General features: G+C 37.6%; 1 protein-coding gene across 7 annotated transcripts in view; it reads right to left on the bottom strand.

The window, feature by feature from the left end:
* Positions 1-377: 377 nt before the first annotated feature.
* The window catches only part of AMPH (amphiphysin), a 449,568-nt gene continuing 429,294 nt past the window's right edge, over positions 378-20,651 (bottom strand). For all 7 annotated transcript variants that reach the window (XM_070726278.1, XM_070726279.1, XM_070726284.1 and 4 more), the window contains 3 exons: positions 3,478-3,708; positions 2,218-2,319; positions 378-1,698 (listed from right to left, as the gene is read on the bottom strand). In XM_070726278.1, coding sequence (XP_070582379.1) covers positions 1,591-1,698; positions 2,218-2,319; positions 3,478-3,708 — 441 coding nt within the window. In that variant the 3' untranslated portion in view covers positions 378-1,590. The remainder of the gene's footprint in view (positions 1,699-2,217; positions 2,320-3,477; positions 3,709-20,651) is intronic.

Raw genomic sequence — 20,651 nt, 5'->3', positions numbered from 1 at the left:
TAAGCTATTTATACTAAGACACTGTAGCTAGTATTGATTTCCTCTCTGTTGGCCTTTCAAGTAGATACCCATACAGTAGTTATGTTTTCAGCGTCTACAAGTCCAGTTTATTAATTTAATGAAATAGACCTTAGGTAAAAATTAATTTCACTTCATAAACTGTAGAAGTGACAGTGTTGCAAGCTATTGATCACAATATGTTCATCTGGGCTAACATTTCACTCTTGCTTAGTGAACCATGGATTTAGCACTTTTGTACAATGAACCATGTATGGTGAAGAGCAATTATTTAGTTTAAGGCCAACAGGATGTGTGATAGCAGAATTTAAGATGCTGTGCTAATATATAATACAAGAACATATATAAAATTGAGCTTATGGAGTTGATCATAGATTTATTTAAAATGACAAAACACTGAAAAACAATAGTTACATGTGTCTTTTTGATACACAATACATACTTTGAGGGATTGTTGAATATATGTTGGATAAATGCATACTGTGAAAATATATTGAAATCATTTTAATTCATCTTCACTTAATTCAGAAATGTATATATTCATCCAGCTGTTTTAAAAATACAAAATCTATCATTATAGTTTGCTTATCAGAATAATTTCATCCTTATCTATAGTAGATAGATAATGTAGTGGTAAACGAGCCATGCCTTCACTTGTGTTTCCACTGCTTTGAAAATGAACTTTTTTATAATGCTTGAAATGATAATTTCTCATTACAAATGCATATTTTACTATTTACCAAAATATTTACCATATTTTGGTATTGATGCAACTAATTTCTTTTTGTAACAGAATTCTCTACTGATACTTGATAATAAGAGCAAATGTTTGAACAGTTCTACATGAAAAAATGACTATAAGTAGATAAGATATTTGCTAACACATAAAATCAGTTGATAGCCAACTTCAAAGGTGATAATGCATATTACTCTCCTTCTGTAATAACTAATAGTATTAATTTCCTAAGCTTAACAATTACACAGGTTCTCCAGTTTTTCCTGATTTGATGTCAAAGGTTTGGTATTTATGTCACCAATAACTTTTGCTGCAGATTAGTTTCCTAGGATTTTTATGTGCTATGTATGCGTATAACATGTAGGTATCTCTTTGTATGTACATATATATGGAAGAAAATAACGTGGAATTTTTTTGCAGTAGATTCCTTCCCCCCCCCCTCCCCAACACATTGAAAATAGAATACTTTGATTTCAGTACTATAGGATTAATAATGAAGTCTTCTGCAGTGCAGCAATTCAATTCAGTACAGTTAGTGCAGAAAAGTTAAGGTTGGTATTGAAGAGTCTACTCATTTGTATGGGGAAAGATCAAGTTACAGGATCACCATAGCTTTCACAAAGTACAAACAAACCTGTTGCCATATATATGTGAACAAATAAGTACTTTTTTCCACATACTATTTCAGAATGTGCTAGCTTTTAATTTCTTGCAATCATGCTCATTTGATGTGCTTCAGCTGAATTTTGTTTGAAGTGATGGGTCAACTATGGACTCCTGAATATTGGAGGTGTTCAAATTGAGCTTCCTATGAGGGTGTTGCCTCGAGCTGGAGATTACTCAATATGGGATGTGAAATTTTTAGGGAACAGTCCCTTGTATGTGGATGCATCTTTGTACTGAAGCCAATTGCTTTCCTTAATGCCTGTTAACCAACCTGCTTCCTGAAAGGAAAAGAAAATTTTAGTAGAACTTTATAAGAACTGCTTATATGTACTGTGTATGCATGTCTATATCTTTTTTTAAAAGAGCAAAGGTTAGCAATGCTCCTCCATCTATGTTATGAGTGAAAATAATCAGCTTTTACAATACAGCCTGTAGTGATTTTAGCATACAGTAGAACCTCTGGTCATGACCACAATTTGTTCCGTAACTTTGGTCGCAAACTGATTTGGTTATGACTCAAACCTAATTTTGGAAACATGATGCTTACAAAAAAAAATGGTGCAGAAGAGGAGATTGGCCGGGGAGGGGGGATATGAATTTTTTTATCCGAGCCCGATTTGGTGGTGATCAAAAGGATTTGTGACCAGAGGTTCTACTGTACTTTGTTTTTTTCACTACAAAGCCCTTCTAAAAGTATTTTCTCTTATTAATAAAAATATTATGGCAAGCATTTCAGTTTTCAGTAAAAAGCAAATTTATTTAAAAATTTAATATAAGGAAAGTCCCTCTGCTGTTACCTGATCTGCTTCTGCTGCTGCTGAGACTACCAATACAATATCGCCTCGTTGCAATGTCAGTTCATCACTGTTGGCTGCCTCAAAATCATGCAGAGCTTCAACCTAAGAACAGAAATAAGTGTTTATTCACTAATTATATATTTATATATATTTTACTTCATCTAATGGTACAAGGCATAATATATTGAAGTTCTAAGTCTGTGGCTAAGTAAAATATTTGTTTCCTTCTTTTGCTATTGAAACAAAGAATGTTCCATAGATTGAACACATTCTTAGCAACATAGAATAGCTGTTGATATGTCTCCATATAGGCAGTAAAGGGCTGCAAAAACCTTTAACACCACAATATGGGTTTGGCTTATTTTGTGGGTATGGTTTGCCAGCCATGTGACCAGGTGGGAGTGGTTTGATTATCATGTGTGTGTGGGTGGCTTAAAGGTCATGTGACTGGCTTAAAGTTGGCCAACTTGATGTCATTCATGTCAAGGGTTTGGGTTAGGGCGCCTGGCCTCTCCTTGCCTCAAAGAGATACAATTTCCCTATCTATTTACAATTACTAAACATCCAAAATGTATTATTTAATTCTATGTATATATGCCATATGTGTACATATACATTACACACAGGCACACAAAAATATACATTATCTACTATATAAACTGCATGTGTATGTACAGACATGCATGCATGCACAGCTCTTCTAAAATTATACACATTCAACCTCATTTACTGCGATAGGAAAAACATAGCCAGAGCCCAGAAGAGAAAAAAAGAAATTCAAAATTTTTCTACCGGTTGAGTACCTGACCAATTTTTTTTCTATCAGTTCTGCATACCCGATCATACCCTTAGGAGCCCATCACTGCATATAGGTCCTTTTAAAGTTTTTTAGCAACATTATCTATAAATGACCATGGAACATATGCACCAAAGACAAATTCCTTGTGTGTCCAATTACACTTGGCCAATAAAGAATTCTATTCTATGCTATGCTACTCTATGCTACTTTATGCTATGCTATGCTAAATCTTCATGTGTTAGAAAACTTGAAAAACAAGATTTAAATCAACATTTTGTGGCTACATTTTGAGGCTATGCAAGTGTTTATCAATTTTGCAAAGTTCAAGGTGGGTGGCCTTGAACTCCTACAATTCCTCAGCTCATTCTGGTTGGAGAGTTCTAAGAATTGAAATCCATTCATCTTAAAATTGCCAAGTTTGAAAGATATTGGTTATACGACTAATAAATCCTGAAATATACCTTATAGAGAAAGCCGGGAGGCATGACATCTGTTGCTGAAGGTTGCTTCTTAGAAGATGCAGACTGTAGTTCTATTATATTTGTTGGCTCACTTATATCATCTGAAGATTCAACAGTGGGTACTTCTTCCATAGAATTTTGAGATTCAGTAACTTGTATTTCATGATCATCTCCATCTTCATTGTTTGAGGCAGGCTCTATAACTACTGATGGAATGTTACTAAAGTTGTCCTTAGAAGATGAAAGAGGAAGGTGAAAGAAAGAAAGCAATATTTGAATAAGAATATCAATTACTGATACTTCCAAAAATTATTCTGGACTTTTAGAGCAACCTACCAAATCCAAATAAATACATTTTTTAAAAAGATTGATATAATGTGTTTTCTTTGTGATTCTACCCCTCACTTACCTTTCAAAGAACTCCAGAGTTTGGGTTAGAAAAGAAAGGCAGGCTGCTCCATTCCTGGGCTACATGATGGTCCTCATTTTCTGGGCAGCTGCATTGAAGTGTGCTCACTCTGAAATTGTACCTGCTTCCAGGATCATGACATGTGCCCCAGGAATGAAGAGGCCTTATCTGTTTCTTTTACACAAATTCTGGAGGAAAGCAGAGCAGGCCTTTATATTCCTGGGCCATATGATGTGATAACTAAGCAGACATTTTCTGAACAGCTACAATGAACTGTACACCCCAAGGGTTGGGAAACAGAGCATGGGATGTCTTAGGTGGAGAGGAAGGCCCTGAGAGATGTGCAGAAAGGTTGTCCTCAGAGAACAGTGGGGGGTTGAAAGTGAGTCGATCATATGGATATTTCACATAATAACCATCATGACATCTGACTACAATGGACAGGTCCATTATTGTTGTCTTGCAAGGCATAGGAGGGTAGGGCTGACTTCACAGCAACATCCCCATGGGTCTTCGTGGGATCATGCAAAAATTCAAACTGTAAGGAGGTTTTGATTAACCTTAATGACCTCGGAAGAGTGATGAAGTAAGAGAGCATGCTCCATTGATCACAGGAAGTCTGCAAACTCCCTGATCGATTTGGAGAAGGCTCTCAGGAAGAAAAAGATGCCCATTGCATGCCTGACCGAAGCTGTGACAGCCGACCGATGAAGAAAATGTGAAAGACTGAAAAGAAGTGTGAATGATCTGGGTGAGAGATTTCTAACTATTTTTAAAGGTTTATTTATTAATTTTTAAAGATTAAAAATAAATATACATCATAATAGTCTTTTACAGATCATAGCCCATTTCATAGTATTTCTTTAAAAAAAAAAGTTTATTAATTTACGAAGGGTAAATGGGGGGGAGGGGAAGGGGGGTACATAGATTCAAAATGGGTAAGGGTATTTATTACATGATAATATATTTCAGAATATATGTAACAAAATGTAACAAAAATTCAATATTCACATTTGTATCTTATTCATAGTATTTCTTATTTACATATCTATATACAATGTATTTTATTCAAGAAAATAAGATAGGTAAAGTACAGAGGTATCGATAAATAAGCATGATCGGTAGGTAAAAAGGTGAGTATATGAATGGTTTTCTCTATCCATCAGTTTTTGTATTCCCTTAAGCATTATCTGTTTCATGTTTGTATATTTATCTGTTTTTGTATGTGCTAACACATTGAATCATACTACCTTGTTTCTATCCTCAATCCATCTGTACCAATTGTTCATGGATGTCTTCTCAAATTCTTTATCGTTCATTCCCTTAATTTCCATAGTCATTTTATCAATTTCTACGTATTTGTAAATTTTAACTATTATATTGTTTTCTGATGGGATCCTTTGATTTTTCCATAGTTGAGCACAGAATATTCTAGCAGTGGTTGTTATATGCATCATTTGATATTGAGATTTTTTAGAATATATTTTTCTTTCATATACAGTAAGAGCATGCCTTCAGGGGTAAATTTAATCTCCTTCTTTGTAATTTCTGATAGCCATCTATGTATTGTGTTCCAAAATCCTTTCGATTTGGGGCACGACCTCCACAGATGAAAGAAAGTGCCAGTCTCTTTGTTGCATTTCCAACACTTTGCATTTAAATTTGGGTATATTTTAGCCAATCTAGAGGGAGCTAAGTACTATCTGTAAAGTATCTTATAATAGTTTTCTTTGTATACAGAAGATTTTGTAATTTTACAATTAGTGTTCCATGATTTTTCCCAATCGGCTAAGTGAATGCTATGTCCGATGTTTTTCGCCCATGTGATCATGGGACCTTTGACAATCTCTTCTATCTTGTCAGTTTCTGTTGTGGTTAGTTCTGGCCCAGCTCCTGCCCCAGGTAATGTGGAGGTGGATGCAGGGGAAACTTCAATATGTCATAGGCCTGTGTCATTGCCGACAGAATCAGTTCAGAGTTTAGTTTCCTCGGACAAAGAAGAAGATGGGAGTGACTTGGAAGAGGGGGGCTTGGCACACAGCCCAGGCAGTCAATCTCCATTATCTTCCATTGATTTGGATGAAGACATCTTGGACCCACGCAAGCGCAGAATTATGCGTAGAAGAGACCAAGTAAGGACATATTACAGGAGATAAGAGAGGCCACCTGTTTTTGGGTGGGGCTCTAGTAATTAGGGCTGCTGCTATAAATAGCAGCGTGTGGGTTTGGCTGTTGTGGAAGAGTATCTGGTCGCAGTTCTTCAGGAATCGTGTGTTACTGTTTTCTGGACTTTGTTGATTTTTCATGTCTTTGAAACCAAAGCAGAGCAACGTGTGTGTGAGTCTCACTTCGTTTGAAGAAGAAGGGGTGTGAAATTTCTTCACAGCTGCTAGCTAAGTACTTAATGACTGCTTAAGAGAAATTGTACAGACTACCCGGTTGTTTTGGGATGAGTGCTCTTTGCAATACAAAAAGAGTGCTTAGTTTATTTTGAATTTTGTGATAAAGAACATTGTTTTGAATTTTCAAATGTGTGTGTGTCTGAAATTTGCACCCTTGAATTTTTGGGAGGCTCCTACCCGAGAGTCCAGCAGAACAGTTTCTAGTAAACATTTGTATATCTTTGCAATTATATTATCATCTGACCCTGTTAGGATTTTGTCTAATGTCTGCATGCCTGTACCTTCTCTATTTTTGTTATATCTAGATTTAATTTGTGTATATGTCCACCAATCAATCTTATAATTTTGGTCTTCCCTACTTTTTAAATCTCCATTGGGGTGTAGAATGCCTCTATATTTCAAAGTTTTAGTAGGATCTGTTAAATTGGGGTAAAAGCTTGCTTCCATAGTTGATAGCCACCTTAGTATTTCAATATGATTTTTCCTTTTGATTTTGTGTCAGGTTTTTAGGAAGGATTTCCTAATTAAATGATTATTAAATGTGGTTTGTCTTTTTAAATCATCTTTCCACAGATGGGTATGCCAACCGATTTGTAAGCCAAGCTCCTCTAGGATCGACATTCTTTTATTAGATAGGCTTATCCAGTCCTTTATCCAACTTAAGGAGGCAGCATTATAATAAAATTTCATCTCTGGAAGTCCCAGGCCGCCTCTGTCTTTACTATCTTGTAGATATGGTAATTTAATTCTAGGTTTTCTTTCATGCCAAATACATTTTGTAATGTTTTTCGTTCAATTCCTTAAAAAAAAATAGGTCTAAGCCAATAGGGGCTGTTTGGAAAAAGATATAGACCTTTGGGGAGAATGTTCATTTTTATTACTGCAATTCTACCAAGTAAAGAAAGCTGTATTTTCTTTCATTTTTCAAAATCTACCTTTGTTGTAATAGTTTGTCATAATTATCTTTTTTACTGGAGGAACTCCTGTTTGTAATAATTAGGCCTGAATATTTGATCTTTTTAGTTGTTTGCAAATTTAGAACTTTTCCTAATTCCTCTTCCTGTTTTTGTAGCATGATTTTTGACAGCAATTTGGTTTTTTGTTTATTGATTTTTTAGCACTGCAAATTCTCCAAATTCTTCTATTTCTTTCATTAATTCTAATTCTGAGCTTGTTGGATCTTCCAAGAAGAATAATCTATTTAGGCCTGCAGTTTGTATTCTTCATCCTTAATATTGATTGATTGATTGATTGATTGATTGAACTTTTATGCCTCCCCTCTCCGAGGACTCAGGGCGGCTTACAATATACAACATTTTAGTTCCTTTTATTTCCTTGTTGTTCTGTATTTTATGTAGAAGTATTTCCAAGGACAGTATAAAAAGAAGAGGCGGCATGGAACATCCTTGACGAACCGCTTTTGTGATTGGGAATGGATTAGTCATGTCCCTGTTTAGCATCACTCTAGCTGATTGGGAAGTATAGATATTCTCAATAGTGTTCTCAAATTTACCATCAAACTTTAATTTTTTACTCAAATCTAGTAGGTATTGCCAATTTACATTGTCGAACGCTTTTTGCACATCCAGAAAAGACAAAGCAACCTGCCTTTCTGGATGCACTTCATAGAATTCAAAAATATCCAAAATGGTTCAAATGCTATATTTAATTTGTCTTGGCAGTAAAAATCAATTTTGGTCCAAATTAATAATTTTGTTTAGTACTTTTTTTGTTCTTTCTGTCAATGCAATCATGAAAAATTTGTAATCCGCATTCAGCAATGAAATTGGCCTATAATTTTGAATCCAGTCTTTTTCAGCACCTTCTTTCACAATTGTGGTGATATAGGACTCTCTCCCCATGTCAGGTGTTTTGGCCTTTTTAAAGATATCATTATATAGTTCTAATAAAATGGTTTCAAATGTATTATTACGTTTTTTGTAGAATTCACTGGGGAAACCACTAGGACCCTGGGATTGATTGTTTTTCTGTTTTTTGAGGGTATGTTGGAGTTCTTATATAGTAATCATTTCATTCATCATCTGCCCATCTTGGTCTTCTAATTTTGGCAAATTTACTTCATTTAGGTACTTCATAATTTTCCTAGTTTCTGCTATATCCTATCTATATAGACTATTTATAATAGTCATATACTATTTCCTGTTTTTCCCCCCACTCTGAATGTTGTCTAATAGTTGATATATTATTTTATTGTTTTTCTCTTTTTAAATTTTTTAGGCCAGCCATCTGCTTCTTTTATTTGCCGTTTCAAAATATATTTGTTTAGCTTGTTTTATTTCTCTGTTGTTTGTGTTAGATAGCTGAGACAGAAAATGAAACACTGAGACATTTTAACATAGTGCAGCTCTTGGAACCTAAGCAGAAGCAAAACAGATAAAGCCAATAGAAGCTGAGCACAGCAAAATATTTTCCTTTTTCAAAATTTTCTGTTCTGTGAACTCACCCTCTGCAGATATAAGACAGCTGAATTCTAGGGCTTGGTGGACCTAAGTGGATTACAAATTTAAGAAGAGGAGAATACTTTTTGAAGAATTAAGGGGTTAACTGTCTAATAACTCTTGGATTTTAATTAATATTTTTGCTTTCCTCTTGGATTACAATTAACAGTCTCATTTCTTATTTTTTGTAGATTATACTTATGCTCCTCTGGTATTACAATTAAAAAAACAAAACAAAAAACAGTGATGTTTCGAGATTGAAAATGAAAAGAACAAAGGAGGCAAAAGGGATACTGTAGCATCAAATACTCTTACTCCTGATAGCTTTGTAAAAGGGGAAATTGGAAGGAAATAGTGAAGTTAGAGGTCAATGCTGAGGCAGCTTGGGTATTGTAATTATTATTTTCAATAATTGGTTTAAATTTATTAAAGCATCTCATAATGAAGAAAACTAGATCTGCACCATCCTCAGCATCAGGATCTAGTCCAGCAGGTCATAAGTCATTGGACACCTTGTTGCAGGAAGAGAAAATTAATATGATGCAGTCAGAGATAAAGCTATTATTCAAGCCATGCATAAAGACATTAAGGAAAGAATAGGAAAAGTAGATGATAAAATAAAGAATCTTCAACAAATAATGATTAAAAATGAACATTCAGAAAGTACAAGAGAAAACTGAACGAACACAGAAAAAAGTAGAAGAGGTTGATAACACACTTGCACTGGTAGGCAAAAGTCATGAAATAACAATAATATCACTTGAGAGGGATAAGGATAATTATTACTTGCAGTTTGAGAATATTGAGGAAAAAAGGGAGAAAACTTGGTGGAAATAATGGCAGAGTTGCTGGCAAAAGTTTTAGAGGTGACAAAGTCAGGCAATCATATGCATACTTCACATAATAACCATCATGACATCTGACCACAATGGGCAGGGTCCATTTTGGTTGTCTTGCAAATGTCCCCCCAGTTACTGGTTGGGGAACTTTTCCCCCTCTTTATTTAGGGAGGAAACAACTACTTTAAAGGAAATATTTGATTTATTGGCCAATGAAGTGCTTCAACATTTAAACTTTTTATTGTAACTAGAATTTACTATCGATGACAAAGAAATCACTCTGGAAACAACAGATGGATTCACTGAATTTATGCAACTGAATAATCATTTAAAAATTGAAACAGCCATTATACATTCCTCTTTCAAATTGGAAGTATAAGAGATTTATTGGTGAAATTTCATAAAAACTACAACTGGACTTGAAAAATGATAAGAACTTTGAAAGAACAAGAAAGGTTGCTGGAAGAAGACAAGTTAGAATTTAATTTATGGAATTTAAATAAGATTAGGAGGAGGAAGGAAAATATATAAATTTGTTTCACCTGATTATGATTAAATAACTAATTTTTATTTCTTGTGACATTGAATGGTGATCTGGTTTGGATAGTTGTTGTTTTTAAATGTCTAACAGAGTAATATATTAGTTTTTGATATCTCAAAAAGATGATTATGTTTGGTAAGTGTTTAATAGTTTTTAATTTCTTTTTTTTCAATAGTTAATCATTAAGAGAGATGAAAGCAATATAGACTAAATAGAACAGAAGCTTACACACACTGTGTGCACATGAGTATTTTGACCATACAATCCTTTGTATGCATATTTTCCACCTCCAAGCTGTAAAAACTTTTTTTTTGGCAATTATTTTTTTATTTTTTCATTCTAATTACATATGCAAAATAACATACCATCAATCTTAAAATACATTGCAATGATTTTTTTAAAAAAAAATGGTATTCATAATCCATCCAATGCTGCCTCCTTTACATTTGACATCTGGACAAAAATAATTACTCAAATTTCTTATATGTATTTAAAAAGCTATTAACTAATACAGTTTTTAGCCTACTTCTTTTCTAATCACAACTAACCATTTAGGCTATAGTGCTTCAATCTTCTCCATATATCCTTAATATCAATTTCATATATATTTCTTACTATTACTTTCATGAGAGTTGCCCTTTAACAAAGAAAAAAAAGAAACAAAAGTTCCCAATCATATCAACTAAATTCTAAATTTTATCTAACTGTTACAGGGATCAAAAGTATATTAATTCAAGGTCGGAGGATCCAAAAGGTTTGTCACATATGTTTCAGTTAGCCCAATTAATAATAATTCCTTTTAGTAAGTAGATAAAAAATAAAAATAAATAAAAAAGGAGGAGAAAGAAAGAAAGAAAAAAACAAAAAGAGGAAAGAAAAGAAAGAAAACTCTTTCTCTTTTCTTTCCTATATCCCTTATAAAACCCAATATGATCATCATACCTTTTGCAATTTTATGATTCATTTAAAAAAACCCAATAAAATCCTCAAATCCTACTCTATTTCATATCACCAGAAACATCATGTCCTAATATAATTATTTCACTATGAACTCAATTAATTCATCATACCCAATTTATTTATTTATTAGATTTGTATGCCGCCCCTCTCCGTAGACTCACTTATCACTGTAAGCCCAGTGGAATCATTATGCCCTACTCTAATTATATCACTACAAACCCAGTGGAATCATTGTGCCCTATTCTAAAAGAATCACTGTAAACCCAGTGGAATCATCATGCCCTATTCTATAAAAACCACTGTAAACCCAGTGGAATCATCAATAAAGCCTACTCCATTTTATGGGATGATAAGCCCAATAAAAACCTTGTACCCTAATATAATGTAAATCACTGTAACCCCAGTAGAGGCATCATACCCTCTCTATTTCTATCAGTATAGTTTATAACTTTCTATAAATTTATAAAAAGTTATAAAATATAAATTGTAGTCCACATATCTTGATTAAATTCTATAACTTCTATAATTAATATTTCACACTATTATTAATAACTTTTCTTAAAAAAATAAAAATCATCCAATATAATCATCATTATTTTCTATTTTCCTAATTCTATTATTCCATTATATCATAATTCATCCACATGCATAATTCTCATAATCTTTGCTTATCTTATAGTTAAGCCTTCTTACCTATGAAATTCCTTCTCAATTTTTTTTCACTTTTCTCCTACTAATATTAAGAATAATAAGAATATTAATCATCCAAAATAGTAATAACTATTTTCTATTTTCATTATTCTGCTATTCCACTTTTCCATTACTTACCCCCAAGAATAATTTTTTAAAATCATAACATATCTTAATTAAGCATTGTTACATACACAACTCAATTAATACTCTTTCTTTTTACTCATTAATTCTCCCTCCATATTTCCCATTCCTATCCCTAAATCTGTATTCATTCTCTTTCCCAGTATAATTTCCCTGTAATAAATTCCAATTAAATTGAAAATTCATCATTTAATTCCCATAGATCCAATTCATCATTTTACAAAAGTTAATTCTTTTAATTTATAACTTTATCATAGTCTCAAGCTTCTTCTTTAGAAGTACTGCTATCATCCGTATTTTCTCGTTTCCATATTCCATATTCCAAAGACTCTTTCTTTGTGATAACATCCATTATACAATCGTTCTCAGACTTTTCGCATATTTAATTTGTTCTTATGTTCTTTTGCCAGATCTATAATCATATCTCCACCAGACAGTTCACATGTCTCTTCTCACAAAAGTTCTTATTCCAAACAAACGTTGATGACTTCCTTTCTTCTCAAAAGTAAACACATAACAAGCACATTCCATCCTCATAGCCAAAACAGATGAAGTCCACTACCAAGGCCAGCATCTATTGAACACATGAAACAAAATTCTCCCTGTAATGACTCCTCCAGCCAGTAGATGGCAAGCTTTCATCTGTTCCATTATTCTATTATTTTTTAATTCTGTATTTGATTCTTTTATTTACACACTAAAAACAGCTTCTTAAAAGGGAAAAAACAGTACTTTAGTGATCCAAATTCAAAGTCTTTAAATCTTCTTGTTTTTAAAAAATCCAATCTTGGGCAATTTGCTGTGGCCTGAAGTATTTCGCTATTCTCCCCGCTGCTGAATAGCCACTTCCTCTCCAATTTCTGGCAAATATAGTTGAAAAAAAATTATATTGGAAAAAAAAATCAGGAAAAATTCCTTTTCAGCAGAAATCACTCACCAGCACACCGCTTAATTTTTTCTTCACCACGCCAGTGCTTAAATCGTTCTCTTCCCAGGTGTTACCACTCTTCTTCAATCCCAGTGTTGCGTTGTCTCCGCGGCTAGTGTCGGCTTAGGCATGGCAGCCTAGCCGACTTCGCATTGCTGCCGGTGCAAGACTGGGCCAGTTCGTCTGGTGGGGTATGCCGACCCCAAACCAGACCCCCAGTAGTGTCCCCTGCACCACCTCCCCTTCAGGGAGGACCCGGCCTGGTTCTTTAGGAACCAGATCCCCCTGACGGCGGGGGAGTCCATGCTGTCATGACCATTGACCCCACCCCTCTCCCCAAGCTGTATAAACTTGAATGCTTAGTGGATATAAGCATATCATATGATGTACATTTCTGTAATGAGGGAGAGTGTAATCTAAGGAGATCAACACCCTATATCAAAATGTGCATAATTATTCAACAGTTTCTTTCCTCAGGAAAAATGGGCTAAAAAGAAATTTAACTGACTCTAAAAAGTTAAAAATTGTAAAACATCTTTCAGAGAGATGGAACACTCTTGAAATTGTTAAGATATGGGGTCATGATCGCAGAACCAGCAAATGTTTTGCTGCAAACAGTCAATGGGGTCTCAAGAAACATGCTGGGGGGAAAAGACACTCATTAACTGCCCAAGATTTGAGAAAAATCAAACATGAAATTACCAGGAACACATTATCATCCAGTGCTGTCATATTCCAGAACTGTAACCTATCTGCAGTGCCCAGGAGTAAAAAAGGTGCTCACTGCTCAGAGACATGGCCAAGGCAAGGAAAGCTGAAAATCGACCACCAATGAACAAGACACATAAGTTGAAATTGGAAGTCTGGGCCCAGAAATATCTGAAGACAGATTTTTCAAAGTTTTATGGACTGATGAAATGAGAGTGACTCTTGACAGACCAGATGAATGGACCTGTAGCTGGATCAGTAATAGGTACAGAGCTCCACTTCCATTCAGATGCCATCAGGGTAGAGGTTTATAGAAGACACTTTCTTCAAGCAGTGGTGGAGGAAAAAGTCTGCATCTTTCAAGAAGACCATGATTTTTATGGAGGATAGTCCTCTATAGCATGCATCAAAATACTCCACTGCGTGGCTAGCCAGTAAAGGCCTTAAAGATGAAAGAATAATGACATGGCCTCCTTCCTCCCCTCATCTAAAACCTATTTAGAACTTGTGGGCCTTTCTTAAATGGGAGATTTACAATGAAGGAAAACAGTAATTCTCCATAGTAGGTGGAGCTAGCCTCCAAGGCTGGGAATGACACCAACCATAGCACACCAAGTCTGAAAAACTATAAATTTGGCCCCCAAATCTCTTTCGGCTCAGTCCTTAGTCTTAGGACATGTGTATTGCTCTCATCCTTCTGGGCTAGCCAGTTCTAAATGTGAATTTTTCTCTGTCTTCAAATATAACATCTGTGAGTACCTGTCAAATCAGTCACATTTGCCTCGCCAGTACTGTTACACACACACACACACACCAGTATTGATGCTGGCATTGGCCACCAACCCTATCAGAGCCAGTCCTCCAGCCAATGACAGCTTTCAAAATTGTTTTACAATCCTATTCCGGCTGTTGAGGTATATACAAGTCCCCATCTGCTCTTTCTGAGCTAGGGGCTTTTGCTTATCTATTTGGCAAGCTGCGCTCACAGGGAGAGATCCTCAAAAGAATTAATCCAGCTGTTTCTGTCATCAAGCGGCAGAAGTCTAGCACTTGCACTGCCTCCTATATTTCCCTCCAGCTGGGTCTAGGCCCATTACAGCCAGCCCGGTTCATTACTGCTACATCGCAAGCCAACTCTTAACTCAGCTGCTTCAAAACTGGGTTTTTTTTGTCGTTTCTGATGAAATCACTGCCACATGCGCTGCACCTTTCTGAGCTCTTCTGATGCAACCAAAAACGTGTTGACCTTATTGGCAGCCATTGTGAATGCTAATCAGCCATCGGTAGCCATTGCCTAGATACTTGAAGAGCGGCAGCCATTTTGAGTCCTAATTATTGTGATTAATTGAAGTTGGGGCATCTCATCTTTGATCGTCCAAGTAGTGTGGTGGCCATTTTAAGTGCACCTAAGTGCTAGTGGCCATTTTGGAACCATTCCAGGTAAAAAAGTTTCAAATGACAGCAAGACCCAGGAAAAGCAATCAAAGGCTTCAAGGGAGGGTGAAGAGACTACAGGTGTCCCAGTTCCCTCTACCATACAGGCTAGCTACAGGGACAGCTCCCCCATTCAGGACCCAGCCCTTTGCAACAAAAGAGAGGCCCAAGGCAGCCAATGGGTGGACACAAGGATAATGTCATCAGTTCTGCCACCCCACCAGGTACAAGGCCTCTCACAAGGCAAAGGATCCACAGACCAAGGGTTTTAAGCCTTCCACCAGTCATGTATCTGTGGCACCTGTCAGCAAACCCCTATCTTCCAGGCAATCTGACACTATAACTTTGGACAATGTGGGCTTGAGATTGGGGAAAACTGATGTTTGGGAGGTGTCATGCCTCCCAATCCTATCCCTTAACCAGGATCAAGGTCTCTTTTCTGGAGCAGACAGAATTCTGGAATCGCCAGACATCCAAGCAAAAATTAATGAAGCTATCAGGCAAGGTATTGAGACCGGCATTAGGGTCCTGGCTGGGAGTTTCTCTTCCCCCTCCTCCAATCACAGGGTCAGACTGCAAACTTTGACCCCAGGCTGGACTCTCTGGAGGAGAGGAGGAGAAGGGTCAGATAGATGACAATGAACTGGGCACAGGGGCTATTGATATAGAGCTGTCACCAGACTAGGACTCTGGTCCTGAACCCCCTCCCACACTGGGCTTCTTCCAACTGGCCCTCTTCAAGTCCTTCTACTTACGGTCACTGCAATGGCCAACCTGTCATCCACATCCATGGACCCTAGCAAAGGACCAACTCAGGTGGACCCATTGTTCGAGTCGGCTATCTCCCAAACTGACTTTGAGTCAGCTCTAAGCCTCTTCACAGATGCTATACTGAAACAATGGGAGACTCCTGCTTCAGAACCTCTCTCCACCTCCTTAGACTTGTTTTTTTAATGTCGCCTTTCATTTAGCACAGCATCTTCCTGTCCCACCAATTGATGCTTCTGTGTTGGTGCTGTATACCAACACCCAGATGCCAGGGGACTCAGAGGAGCTGCTTAAGCCAGAGAACCATAAGACTGAAATTGTATTGAGTCAAATACAGCAACCACAGCCTCCTTCTTTTCTAGAATATCAATTAAGTGGCTCCACACATTGCGACTCAAGGGCGCATCAAGGCCTTAAGAAGCTAATTGCTGTGGCCCAATTCAAGTTAGGTGCCACATTGCAAGTAGCAGATTTTCTGCAAGGGCTATGGGATCAGTTTTTGTAGCTCGCCGCACGCATTGGCTTAGATCGTAGCCCATGGATGTCTGGCAAAAGTGGCAATCGGCCCATCCTTAATCCTATCGTCATTGAAACCAAGAACAAATGCAAGATCCTCCCCACTTGCACCCACAAAACACTAACCAGGGCTGCTTCTTTCCCTAGAAGGGGTTTCAGGAGTCAAAAACCATCACAGGGGAGGTACCAGGGTCAATATGGGTCTCGTCAAAGACAGCCTTCTGCAGGCCCTTCTGGGGATCCCAGTCCCAGGCCTGGTGGCCCTTTCAAGGGGCTGGTGGATGACCCTTCTGCTGGAACCATTAGAACCACCGAGGAGCCTCCCATTGGGAATCATTTGGTGCTGGTCATTTGGCACTGTTAACATCAGATATTTGGGTACGTGAGAACTTGTCATCCATTCTTGCCTTCAAATTCCACTCCAATCCCTTGAAGTTTTTTGTACACTGTTCCCTACCCTCCAATTCAGCTAAATGGGTCATAATAGCAGATGCCATTTCACACCTACCAGACATTTGTGCCATCAAAAAGGTGCCTAAGATCAAGCAGGAGCAGGGGTTTTACTCCATATTATTCATCATACCAAAGTCCTAGGGTGGGTGGAGAGCAATCCTCGACCTCAAGTGGTTGAATAAGTTCATTGTATGCTACAAGTTTAAAATGCATACCTTGCAGTCAATCTTGGAAAGTATATGAAGGGGCAATTTCCTTTCTTCTGTCAATCTGTCAAAGACCTACCTCCACGTTCCGATTTGGGCAGAACATCACCAGTATCTCTGCTTTCCTGTGTGGGAGAACATTATGAGTATAGGGCTCTCCCCTTCTGCCTGTCATCAGCACCAAGGGTGTTCACGAAAGTCCTAGATGCCCTAGGTGCCCACCTCAGGGCCATACCCATGCACGTCCAATGCTACTTGGACAACATCCTCATCCAGTCTTCCTCCTGGCGCCAAGTGGAGGAGGATATCCAATGATCAGGGTGTGGCACTTTGCTGGTCAAAGTACAGATTCTGACATCTGTCCACAGGTCCCTCTGGTGGTGGAGGTCCCCAGCCATTGATAAGGGGAATTTATGATGAAAAAGAAAAAGATACGGGGAACTGTATCCTAGAGCCCTCCAGGATTACGGTCACCGATGACATGAGTGTGGGGTGCTCACGTCATGGCTGAATTAATCCAAGGCACTTGGTCTGTCATGGAAACTGCCTTGAACACAAACTTCCTTGAACTCTGGGTGCTTTTCCTTGCCTTTCAGCGCTTTCAGCCTTCACTATCCAGTCAGCATGTCCTAGTTCTGATGGCTGTACAACAACCGGGGGGGGGGGTACCATCTCTTATGGCTGAAGCTAAGATTTTGGGACTGTGGGCAGAGAAACATCTGCTTTCCATCTCTGCAGAACATATCTCCGGGGTAGCTAACACGACAGTAGACTGGTTGAGCCATCATGATGTGGATCAGGTGGAGTGGTGTCCCCATCCTTCCTTTTTCCAACAATTAGTGGACCAGTACAGCCAGTCAATCATGGACCATTTTGCTACTATGCAGAATGCCCAACTTCCTAGATTTCTGTCTCAATACTGGACATCTGGGGCAGAAGGAATGGATGCTCTCCATTACTGTGGCCTCATAGTCTACTTTACACATTCCTTCCCCTTCCTCTCCTGCCCAAAGTGATCTGGAGAATCCTGGACTTGAAAGCTGATGTGATCCTGCTGGCCCACTACTGGCTGAGGAGGGGCTGGTTTGCAGATCTCATATCCCTGTCAGTCTCTCCACCCTGGAGCATCCTGACAGAGTAGTCACTTGTAGCATCCTGACCCATGCTGGCTGCAGCTGAATGCCTAGTACTTGAGCGGCTCACTTTAAAGTACCACCAGGTTCCAGATGACATCATCAAGGTCATGTTGGCTTCCCATTGATCTTTCATGGAGTGAATCTCCTTGGTGACATGGTGAATTTTCCAGTCCTGGTGTCTTCAAGAGAGCTGCTCCCCTGTTGATTTGTCCATCACCCAGGTTCTCCAATTCCTGTGACAGAGTTTGTCTAAAGGGCTGTTACCAAACACCCTCTGTCGCCAGGTGGCTGTCCTTGCCATAGTGCTCTCATGCCACTTGGGGGGTTTCGGTGTCTCACCATCTACATCAGTAGATTCCTCAAGGGGGCTGTCAACCTCTGTCCCCCAGCAGTGCATAGGTACCACTCCTGAGACTTAGCCACCGCACTTCATGTTCTCATCCTGTCGCCATTTTAGTTGTTGGAAGATACTTCTCTTTGCCATCTAATTGTAAAAGTAGTCTACCTGGTGGTGATTACTTCTGCCAGATGCATATTTGAGCTGGCAGCTCTTTCTGTATGCAGAGATTTGTGCAGATTCTATGATGATAGAGTTGTTTTAAGGTTAGATCCTTCTTTTAATCCCAAGGTAAATACTCTCTTTCACAGGGCGCAGGAGTTTGTTCTCCCAGACTTTTGTACTCACCCCACTAATGACCAGGAGACTCTGTGAAGTACTCTCCATGTTTGACGCACCTTAGATACTTACATTAGGCACACTTCCACAATCTGAAGATTAGAGTCTATATTTGTTTCTTTCCAGGATACTGCAGTCAGCTGTAAGGCATCCTCTGCAACAGTAGGATGCTGGATCTGGGCGGCCATTTCCTTCACCTATGAACAACTGTCTCAACCTTGTCCAGCTCCTTCTCACTTCTCGCTCTACCCGAGTCTGCGGAGAGGGGTGGCATACAAATCTAATAAATAATAATAATAATAATAATAATAATAATAATAATAATTATTATTATTATTATTATTATTATTATTATTATTATTATTATTATTATTATTATTACGCATAGCCACTACTGCAGCCTGGTTGGCACGTGCTTCAATTGGTGAGATATGCCAGGTGGTGACTTGACCATCTCCCACTCCATTTATCCAGCATTATAAGGCGGACCAATTTGCTTCTGCTGAATCATCATTTGGTCGGAGGCTGCTTCAACAGGTGGCAAGTGGCTCGGACTTTCCCTGCCATCCATAAGTACCCGTCCTAGGGACAGCGGCTTTGGTATATCCCATCCTCATAGAGTGGAGCCAGCCTCCAAATCCCTGCCTTCTGTGGTGTAGTTTTTTCCTGGTTGGCTGTTCTTGCTTTGTCTAGTAAATTGTATATTCTCTACAGCAGCACACTGAGTCTGTTTTTTTGGCCTTCACTCAAAAGAGGGGGATTCAGCTGTGGGGGGCAAATTTATAGTTTTTCAGATTCAATCATGATTGGCTATGGTTGGTGTCATTCCCATCCTTGGAGGCTAGCTCCGCTCTTTAAGAAAGAACATATCAGGTGGATCCAACGTCCCATCTCTCTGAACAATATCTGGGAGGCTATGGTTGCTGCTGCACAAAAACTTGATCATCAACAGATCAAGAAACTCACAGATTCCATGAATGGAAGATTTATGACAGTTATGAAAAGAAGAGTGGCTATATTGGTCACTAATTTTTTTGAACTTGTCAAAAATATTTATTTGTAAATTTTGAATTGTTTGTTTATTCTTCTCATTTTACCAGATGAAAATAAATGAATGATATGGAAAAATTTTCATTTTTTACTTAGTTGCATAATTAGAATTCTATGGGATTATAGAAGTAATGTAGACTAAGACTTAGATGCATTTTTTATCTGTATCCATACCAGAAGAAGAAAGCCAGAAGCCTTTTTTTCCATTCATTTATATTTTACCTTTTGTACACTTTCTTTTTTTTTCTATTTTGTTACTTGCTTTCTTTTTATTCATGTTTTCAAAAGAGACACCATAGCAATGGGATGTGGCAGGGGAAGGGAATTGTATTTTGGTACTTGCAAGATTATGTCATTGTAGCTTTACAATAAATAGAAGTAACTCATCTGGTTATGATTTCTATTTTATCTTGTGAGGTCAACAGGTACATTGATTCTTGCAAGATTGATAATAACTTTGTGAGGTCCTGCAAGAAACATAACCAGAAGTACCAGATCTATATTTATTATAAGGTTGTAAGATTACATTAACAGAATCTTTCAAGCTTGAAAGTATTCCTCCTGTCCTTCACTTTTACTCTCATGAAATCCGTCCCTAATTTTCATAGTTTCAGACTCCAATTTTATTTACCAGATTATTGTCTAAGCTGCATTTTATTTTCTTGACTCACAAGGTCGTTTCCACATACATATTATAAATACTCAGCTTGGTATAATAACATCTAATAATATAGGAACTCATGGGATATTACCAGTATGGGACTGAAACCCCATATATCAGCTTAATAGAAAAATTAAATGTTTTAATTTTTGCTATATAACACAAAGATTTTAATTGTTTGATATAAATTTATT

This window comes from Erythrolamprus reginae, chromosome Z (assembly GCF_031021105.1).
Source record: "Erythrolamprus reginae isolate rEryReg1 chromosome Z, rEryReg1.hap1, whole genome shotgun sequence".
Classification (NCBI taxonomy): domain Eukaryota; kingdom Metazoa; phylum Chordata; class Lepidosauria; order Squamata; family Dipsadidae; genus Erythrolamprus; species Erythrolamprus reginae.
The sequence above is the reverse complement of the archived record's forward strand: the minus strand, read 5'-3'. Positions and strand labels throughout refer to the sequence as shown.